Source organism: Macaca nemestrina, chromosome 2 (assembly GCF_043159975.1).
Source record: "Macaca nemestrina isolate mMacNem1 chromosome 2, mMacNem.hap1, whole genome shotgun sequence".
Taxonomy (NCBI): Eukaryota; Metazoa; Chordata; class Mammalia; order Primates; family Cercopithecidae; genus Macaca; species Macaca nemestrina.
Window position 1 is genome coordinate 161,145,064 of NC_092126.1, and position 10,027 is coordinate 161,155,090.

At 44.0% G+C, this 10,027-nt stretch overlaps 1 protein-coding gene and 1 long non-coding RNA gene across 2 annotated transcripts in view; one reads left to right on the forward strand and one right to left on the reverse strand.

The window, feature by feature from the left end:
* Window positions 1-2,513, reverse strand: part of LOC105470279 (poly(ADP-ribose) polymerase family member 14) — a 50,827-nt gene extending 48,314 nt beyond the window's left edge. The window contains exon 1 of the mRNA XM_011722096.2: window positions 1,924-2,513. Coding sequence (XP_011720398.2) covers window positions 1,924-2,110 — 187 coding nt within the window. The 5' untranslated portion in view covers window positions 2,111-2,513. The remainder of the gene's footprint in view (window positions 1-1,923) is intronic.
* Window positions 2,513-3,930, forward strand: LOC139362042 (uncharacterized). Its single transcript, XR_011620314.1, has 2 exons — window positions 2,513-3,045; window positions 3,667-3,930. It is a non-coding gene; the product is annotated as an uncharacterized lncRNA (long non-coding RNA).
* Window positions 3,931-10,027: the final 6,097 nt, after the last annotated feature.

Consider the following 10,027-nt stretch of genomic DNA (forward strand, 5'->3'; position numbering starts at 1 on the left):
ATGGAGTCTTTCTCTGTCGCCATGCTGGAGTGCAGTGGTGCGATCTCTCCTCACTGCAACCTCCACCTCCCTGGTTCAAGAGATTCCCCTGCCTCAGCCTCCCAAGTAGCTGGGACTACAGGCGCACACCACCACGCTCGGCTAATTTTTTTGTGTGTTTTAGTAGGGATGGGGTTTCATCATGTTGGCCAGGATGGTCTTGATCTCCTGACCTTGTGATCCGCCCGTCTCGGCCTCCCAAAATGCTGGGATTGCAGGCATGAGCCACCGCGCCTGGCCGGTTGTGAGTTTTAATAAGTTTTGGGTCATCTGTGCTGGGGAGTAAGACAAGAGGGGCCACTGGAGCAGCCTGGGGGTGGAGGAAGAGGAGTTGTGGGCTGGGGCTGGTCAAGGATGATAGCCCAGAAGTAAGACTAAAATCTTTTCTGCTTGGAGGGGTAGAATTGAGTTATTTTATCATCACAAAATTATATTTTGTGATATTTGTATTTTTATTCATTTGGGGTTGCCAGCAAACTACAGAAATTCTGAAACTTTAACACACCAAGGTCACCTGGGATGCCGGTGAAACACATGCTTACCACCCACCCCACATTCACTGAACCTGAATCTCTAAAACAGAGCTGGGAAGGTGCCTGGTTAACCTGCTCTCCAGGTGATTCAGATGGGTGAGACCTACTTCTAAGGATAATGGAATCTAAAGAAGAAAGAAGCATCCTTAAGGGCCAGATCGATGGTGATGTTGACTTCTGAAGTCAAAGTGGGGAAAACTCTCAAGGGAAAGCGACACCCTAAAGGGAAAAGATCACATAGTTGCCCTTCTGAGCACTCCTTGGTGAAATTAATCCTAGGAAAACATGGTATTTTGTTTTCATAAGGGCCATGAGCCAATCATGTCTCCTGTCCCCCTCCTTCCTTCCTTCCTTCTGTGCACCTTTCTTTTTCTGTTTCATTTTTCCTTTTTAGATCCCTTCTGGGGCCCTCTAATTGCACGGCCTCAGCCTCAGCCTCCCTGCTTCTCCTCTGGCCCAAACGCTTCTCCAAATCCAGAGACAAGAAAGCGGAATTAGGGGTTGACTAGATCCCAGTGGGTCACCATCCATAAGATGCCAGTGGAAAAGGCGCCCATTCTGGGAGCTGCAGGTCACAGGCTTCCCATTGCAGACCAGGAAGGCCCTTGAGCCAGCAGATCATCGGTGGGCTCTTGACCCACCAAGTAGTGGGGAGTAGGGGAGTGGGGAGTAGTGGGGAAGAAGGGAAAAAGCCCCTTAATGGCCTGTAAGGAGGGAACTTTGCCGACTTTCCCCCTCCAAAGCTCAAATCTCCCAACCCACTGTCACTTCAGAATATCATCCTTGCTCCCAATCTGAGCACTAGAGACTCAGGGAAGAGGCCCCGGCAGGCCGTCGACAATGTGGCCGCTGTGACGGCTCTACGTTGACATTCAGGCCGTGTGATTTTAGGCAGAGCCTCTGCCCCTCTCCCAAGTGACCCCAGGACCTCTGGAAATCTCCAAGCCCCACGAGGAATCTCTGTGACTTGTCACGTTTCTTAAAGAAAAGGAAAAGACAGAAAAGGATGACAAGAGGATAGACTCACTTCACAACAACAACAAACAATAACACCACCACAACAGGGAAAGACAGAAAATGATCGAGGGATAAAGAGTCACTTGCGCTGTTCCGCCGCCACCTCCGGGCCGCGCCGTTAAGCGCCTGGAAACGCAGGGCGCCGGGGAACCGCAGCGCCCCGGGAGCGCTCGGAGTCCATTCTGTCGCCCCCGCCCCCGCCCCCGGCCCGGCCACCTCCGCTACAGCAGCCGCCGGAGCCGGGCGGGTCCCCCTCCGGTGTGCGCCCCGCCGCCATCTCCCTGGAGGGAGGGCAGAGGCGCCCCCTCCTCACCCCACCCCTCGCGCCCCTCACCGTCCTCCGGGTAGAAGAGCACCAGGAAGCGGGACGGGCTCCTGGGATCCTGGTGGACCTCACACTCGCCGCCTCCCGACTTCTTCCGGCTCTGGAAGTACATCTGCAATTTGGTGCTCAAGTTCTTCGGGGGGTCGGGGCCCCAAGAGCCCTCGACCAGCAGCGGGAAGGAGCCCGGCACAGCCATCCTCAGCACCGCTCTCCGCCGGACTGCAGGGGCCGCGCCAACTCCGGGCCGCTAACTTTGACTCTTTCGCTTTCGTTTCCTGGAAAACTCCCAGGCCTTGGTTTCCTTTTGCCTTCAGCCTAAGACAGCGGACCCAGGAATGGCCGAGTCATCCCCCGCCCACCTCCCCACCTTCGCATTCGGCCCACAGCCAAGGCCAAAGTAACCCTTTGGGGCTGGTCAGCGGCGCCCCGGGAAGGCGGCCTCCGTTCACCTGTGCTCCGCGGGCTCCCACACCCCCTCCTAACTCCGGCCCCACTGCCTGCCGCTCACCCCAACCGCAGATCAAGTCGGCAGCTTTGGGGCACCAGACCTTGGCCAAACACAAAGATCATTTAATTTTTGCCGCAAGCCGACCCTTTACAAAAGAATAAAATGACTCGCAAACTGTGGCCTTTTTAGAATGTTTGCTGCCTATTTGGGGGCTTTTTCAGCAATCAATGTGATTATCAGAATTTTATGTTGCTTTCCCTGTTTGGCTTTCTGTTCCTTAATCTGTTAGTATTACATGTCTAGAAATGTGGGAGAAACAATTACACTCACAGGTTTTTTTGTGGAATATTTACTAGGCGCCATGAACTCACTCACTGAGCTCTCACTGAGATCACGGAGCTATGGTGAACACAGCGGGGAATAGGTGCTCTGGGAAAGAATGTACATGTGTTCCTGGAACAGATGAGGAGTGGCTCCTAGCCCAGCTATGGTGGCTCAGGGAGGGTTTATGGGGCCGTGACATGTAACCTGATAACCCCAAGGATATGGAGGGGGAGGGAGCGTGGAGGGTTAGGAAGCGGAGTTCCACGGTGTGATTCACGCGTACAGGATCACTCCGGCTGCTGCGTGGTGGCTAGAGAGGAGGCAGAGAGGTCAGCCAAGTGGCTACCATAGTGTCCCAGGTGAGAGACAAGGGTGGCTGAGACTGGGATGCTGGCAGAGAAGAACTGAGAAAAGGAGGATCTCAATTAATAGTGAAAGCAGGACTTGCTGAAGAATGTGAGCCTTGAGAGAAGGAAAAGCTCAAGGATGACTCCATGGTCAGCCATAGATGGCCCATGCAAGTGGCTGGATAATAGTGGCATCTGCAAGAGGGGAGGCCAAGTGGTGGGAGAGAAGCTGGGGCTGTGTGTTTCCTTGACCCCAAATAAAGCAGTGTTGCAAGTCGAGTTGGGAGGGGATTATCATTCCAGTGCTACCGATACTTCAGGTCAGAGAAGTGTCTGCTGGACTGCTGGGGACCGGCACGCATCGTCTCCTGGAGAAGAGGGAGTAGAGGGAGATGGCAGCTTCTGAGGACTGAAAGGGAGGGAAGGAAGTGGAAGCAGCGAGCGTAACAGGCTCTTTGCAGAAATGTGACCGTGAAGGGGAAAAAGGAGCCAGGCAGCAAGTTGTGGGGTTACAGGATCGGGCTGAATTTCAGAATGAAGAGAACCAGAGATGGGCCAAATGGTTTACCTGGCTTTTATTTCGGCTCTATAATAATTCTAAACAGTATACAGATATTTTTCTCCTGCCTCCAGCTTGCTACCTGCAGATGGCGCTCATCATCTGATCCAAACTGCTCTGGACCCCTGCATGCGGAGGAGGGGAGGACAAGCGCCCTCAGCCAAACTTGGTGACCGTTTCTCCCCAGGGCCTTTCCATCTGATCCCAAACCACAAGTAAAATCAGCATTCCTCCTCTCCCACTCTCCCCTGAGTTTGGGGTTCCAGAACTCAGCAAAAAGTTTCTCTTTTTCCTCACATAATTATTGTATAAGAAATAAAGTCAGAGGCATTTCTGGATTACTTTCGAGGGTTTATTTAATTATCAACAACGTGTCTTACCACCTGAGGTCTGCTTATCACGCCTGGGTGGACTGGGAAGGAGCTATCAGAGGATCAGGATGGCAGGTCTTGAAAGCCAAGGAAGGGAAGTTCTAGAAGGGGCAAATTGTTGAACAGCATTAGCTCCTGCAGTACTTTGTTTCCTGTAAGTTATTTTCTCCCTGTTCACTTGAAGAATGCTTATCCTCTCACAATTCTCTGTCTCCTGTGGGTATCTGCCTTCTGACCCCTTCTTCCTGGGAAGCACGTGTCTTCTCAGGGCCTGGGGCTGGGGTGGCCTTCTGCTGTAGAAGTGGCTGTGTTCATATCACTCTTCCTTGGTTCTCCTTCCACCTCACAGCCACAGCTCATCTTAACATAACAGCCCATGTCTGCATTTTTGGGCTGAACTTCCCTTTCCCTACTTCATCTAATTTCCCCTTTTTGGTTTCTCTACAAACTGCTGTAGCCTAGCATTGTGCTCCTTTGAACTTCTCTACCAACTAGCATCAGCCTCCCCATTTCTCCCATTGAGGCATAAAGGAGGGAAAGGGCTGCTTTCCCTTCTGTCCTGAATCAGTGAGTTGTAGGTACCTCACACCCACCACTCCACCTCATTTTGCTCCTGAAACTCCTGGCCCAGTCACCCCAAAATAAGAGATGGTCATAAATCAAGGGAAAAGTACTCCAAGAAGTTCTGCCCTCAGAGGGAGCCCCCTGATGGACACATCACAGTCCTTGGCCTCACTCCCTATGCTCAGGTACCTTTTGGGAGCTTTTATCTTCAAACCTCCATAGGGACAGTCTCCATACCCCTCGATTGACCAGGACAGTAATTACTAATGATGCATTTTCCCAAACAGAAGTAATTTTGTTTCACCAATACTACGGTTGAGTGGGAGGTGGAGGTGGCATCTCCAAAAGAGTCCAGAGTAGACTTGATCTTTCCATGTTTGTGTAAAGACCTTTCCTCATCATGCAATTAGGTAACCATTGAATTGAACACACATGTGTATGTCTCAAGACAAACATTCATTCTCAGTATAATCTAGATCACATTTTAAAAAATAGAAACACACAATATTTTATTACCATACTATATCATGCACAATACCTACCAGTAATGGCTGTTAAATATTGAGCAACCAGATTTTTGAAACAAAGTTTCCATGTGTGTTATGTTTATTATAAATTTTACTGATAAAATGGTTGGATAACACATAATTTACAAATAATAACAGAATGTGTAATACTTCATTGTAATTTCTAAATAGCTGATTGATTCTCAAACAATGTTTCAAAGATTTTTCCCACACTTCTATCTATACTAATCATTCTGGATTTTGTTTCTTTGAATTATTGGGCAGGGAAGATACTTAAGTATGGAAGATTATTGCTCTAATTTGAGTGAAATAAAAGTTTATTAGCGCAAGACAAACATAACTCATTTAATGATAAAGTTTGTGTTGGAGATATGTATCTATATCTATATCTATATTTTAAAAAGCCATAGCCAACCTATGGTTGCCATTGAGGAATGAGTGTAGTTTTGACATAAATGTAAGTTGACACTTTTGTTTACATTAACAAGTGAAATGAAAGTGAAGCAATGCAGATATATGTCAGAACCCTTATTTGTCAATGACATAATTCCTTCTTTACTAAATTGGATAAAAATTTTCAAATACTGGAAGAATATTTCCTCAATTGTTTGTGCTTTTTACAATGTAATAGCTATAGATGTGACCCACTTTTAAATAATCTGCCCTGTTAGCATATTGTCCATCACTTTAAGTCCAGATAACCAACAAAGCAATAACTCAGGCCCTGATTTGTAGTGTTTGTCAATTCCACGATGTAAATATTCTCACTACAGCTGATGAAGTTCCTAGTGTGATTTCACTGAATGCTGAGTTGGAAAGAGCTGAACAGTGGCACACCATTACAAATATCACAGATATTTATTATCTAAAAGCTCCAAATCCTAGATCCATCAAAGCCTAAGGCAGGACGTTTTTATTGGATTATGGACTGCCTGGAAATGTTGCGACGGAGTCAATGTGGTAATCAAATTTAAAGAAAAACAACAAAAACTGTCAGAATTCAACTTGAAAATTAAAAGAACTCATTGAGTTCTGGGCTCACTTCCAGAACTGTCTGTGTCAGTCTGTGTCATCCAGACACATCTCCACTAAATTCTTGAATAATAAAGACAGAAAGATGTTTCCAGAAGTTTAACTCAAACGTCTAATCTCATCTTTCTTCTTGGTTGTTACAATGACCTCAGATCATGCAGCTCAAGGAATAATTTGTTTATATTACTATTATACTAGAAGACAAAAGTATTTCCTTTGAAGCCTAAAAAAAAAATACTTTCACAAGGGAAAAATATAAAATGAAGATTGTGCAGAAATAAATAGCATAAGCCTAACTCTTCAGTTCAGTTTTGCGGACAGGTTAGGAAATAGCTCTAATTTCAGTCAGTCACCACAGGTTCTTTCTCTCCTACCATTTCATATTTGTATGATTCTTATGATCTTCTTCTCATATGATTCTCTTGTATGAACCTTATCTCAAAGTATGAACTTTGTTTCCCAAGAACATTACTATATTTACTTATTTTCTCAATCCTTCATTACACACAACATAGTTTGGAATTGGAACTCTGTTACAAGCTGAATGCTTGTATCCCCCCAAATTCATATGTTAAATCCTAACTCCTAATGTGATGGGTATTAGGAAGTGACGCCTTTGGGAAGTGATTATGTCATAAGGGTGGTGCCCTCATAAGTCAGATTAGTGCCCTTATAAAAGAGAACCCAGAGGGCTCCTCTCTGCCTTTTGCCATGGGAAGGCATGGCAAGAATATGACCATCTGTAAATCAGCAATTTGGGCCCTCTGTAGACATGAAATCTGCTGGCACCTTGATCTTAGACTTCCCAGACTCCAGAACTGTGAGAAACACATTTCTGTTATTTATTAGCTAGCCAGTCTATGGTACTTTGTTATAGCAAAACTGAATAGACTAAGACAAACACCAATACAATTATCAACAACAAATCTACTAAATAAACTGTAAGATTTCTCTGTAGTTCTTTTTATCCACTGAATAGAAACTATCGAGGGTGTATAGTAAGATTACTAGGCTCAAAAGTTATTTGGAATACTTTTTTTCTGAGTATAGTTTTGTTATAAGACACATAATCAGGGTCATCATTTCTGTTTGGATTCAATTTTAGGGTTTTTCCTCATACTTGTTGACTTTCTTTTTGGAAATGATAAAATTTTGACACTCAGAAATCAAAACCATATAAAGATATTCAGAGAAGTCCCCTAATCCTCTCACTCCATCTCTACTATATCTGTAAGTAACCAGGTAAGCATATCATCAGTTTCTGGAATATAGTTTCCCTGTTTTCTTTTGGCAAAAATGTGTGTTTTGTGTATGACTTTTTCTTCTTTTCATACAATAGGTAACATGCTATAAATAAGTAATCTATATCTCTATCTATACACAGTTATACTTTGACTTTTACATTTAATATATGCTCTAAGTTATTCCATATCAGATCACAGAGATCTTCCTTATTATTTTTTACAGCTGCCCAGTTCACTGAAGTATGGATATATAGAGTTTATTTAACTCATCTCTTAGGCCTGACATTTAGGGCATCTCTAATATCTTGCAATTACAAATAATGTCACGTTGAGTAACCTTGCACATGTTTGTCTGGTTGTTTGTTTTTTGGGGGAGTATATTTTCAGTGTAAATCCCTAGATGTGGGAATGACAGGTTAAAGAGTAAATGCACATACACTTTCCTTATATATTGCAAATTTCTTTCTATAGGTGTTTCAGTTATCTGGTTAGATAACAAACCATTCCAAAATATAATGGCTTAAAACACAACCATTTTATATTTATCACAACTCTGTGAGTTGGCTGGGCAGGAATCAGCCAAGATGGTTCATCTCTGCTATCTGAGGTGCCGGTTAAGCTTGCTTATACGGCTGCTATGTGGTCTAGAAGATCTAAGATGGCCTCACTCATACCTGGCCCCTCAGCTAGGATGGTTAGAATACAGGGCCTTCCTTTGATGTGGTCTCTCAGGCAGGGTAGCCTAGACTTTATATGGCCCTGGCTTCACAGTGAGCAAAAATTTAAACTGCAAGTCTTCTTAAGGCATGGGCTTTGAGGTCACATAACATTGCTTCCCCCATTTGATGGGTAAAAGCAAGTCACAGGGCTAGTTCATATTCATTCACATGGAAGGAGACTGATATGGTTTGGATTTGTGTCCCTGCCCAAGTCTCAGGTCAAATTGTAATCTCCAGTATTGGAGGAGGGGCCTGGTGGGAGGTGACTGGATCATGGGGGCTGATTTCTCCTTTGCTGTTTTTGTGATAGTGAATGAGTTTTCATGAAATCTGATTGCTTAAAAGTGTGTAGCACCTTCCCCTTCTCTCTATTCCTCCTGTGCTGACCATGTGAAGGCATGTCTGCTTGCTTACCCTTTGCCTTCCACCATGATTGTAAGTTTCCTGAGACTTCTGCAGACATTCTTCCTGTACAGCTTGCAGAACTGTAAGCCAATTAAACCACTTTTCTTTGTAAATTACCCAGTCTCAGGGATTTCTTTATAGCAATGTGAGAATGGACTAATAGAGAGACTACACTGGGTATGAATACAGGAAAGTAGAAGTCATGGGGGCAGCATTTTGTAACAGTCTACCGCAATAGCAACTGTACCATTTTACACTGCCACCAGCAATGTATGAGAGTACCTGTTTCCCTATAGCTTGCCAATAGAAAATCTTATCATAAAAGTATTGATTATATTATATTTCATGAAAAAAACAGACTGAAATTCACAAATTGATTTTACAACCCATTATTACAGTAGGATCTACAGTTCACAAAACAGTATAGTAACTCATTTAATTCTCACAACAAACTTATAAGACAATTAATATTATTTCCACTTTACTATGAGGAAACTGGTTAACAAGAGACATGCCTAACCTAACTGGTTAACAAGAGACTTACCTAACTAAGGACATAGAAAATATCTTGGTTATCAAGAAAATATCAAGGTTAAATATCTTGCCCAAGGCCACACAGCTAGAGAATGGTCAAGCTAGGATACAAACCCAGGCTGTCTTGCTGTAGAGTTCAATATTATGCTATACTTTCATACTGCATACTGCAATGCTCTCTGCTTGGATTCCTTCTTCAGGGTTATAAACCCATTCCCCAGCTGCTGGAAATATTGGCTGCTGACAACTCATAGCAGCATCTCTCATTGATCTTGCCTTTGCCTTACCTCTCCCACCTTCAGCAGAGATTACTGTTGACTCTTATGTTTGAATCCAGGTCTACCTCAAGGCCAAGTTAACCATATCATATTTATATGGCCTGAATAACAAAGCTCTGGTAGTGATTGTATGGGAAAATAGAGACTTTCATACCTGGTAGATGATTTGTTAATTTTTCCTTGTGATATTGCCACTTTCTGCTTATCTTCTTTTGATTTTGCTTAATTTGAGGCTATAGTTTCAAGGTTTTTATCTTTTGTTTTAAGAGACAGGGTCTCACTATGTTGCCCAGGCATGTCTTGAACTTCTGGGCTCAAGTGATCCTCCCACCTCAGCCTCCTAAAGTGCTGAGATTACAGGCATGAGCCGCCACACCCAGCCTCCAGTTTCAAAATTTTTATATCTTCCCAGTGAATTGTTCCTTTTTGTCATTAGTGAGTGTCATTCTTTCTGCTGTATTCTCATTGCCCTAATGTCCATTTTGTCTTATGTTAACATTTCTATGACCACTTGCCAAGTGCGGCAGATACTTCAAATAGATTGATTACTTACTCTAACATACTCTTTTTTTCCTTGCTAGGCGAATTTCAATTTTGTTTAGATACTAAGTAGCAAAGTGTTTAGGTAAAATAGATGTCCTTTAGACCCACACCTGACTGATGCTTGGACTAAGCCAGTTTTAGTAATCTAATTCCCTTCTAGTGGGATTGGTTTAGGGATGACCATGTGACCCAGTTCTAGGAAGAGATATAAAGGGAAG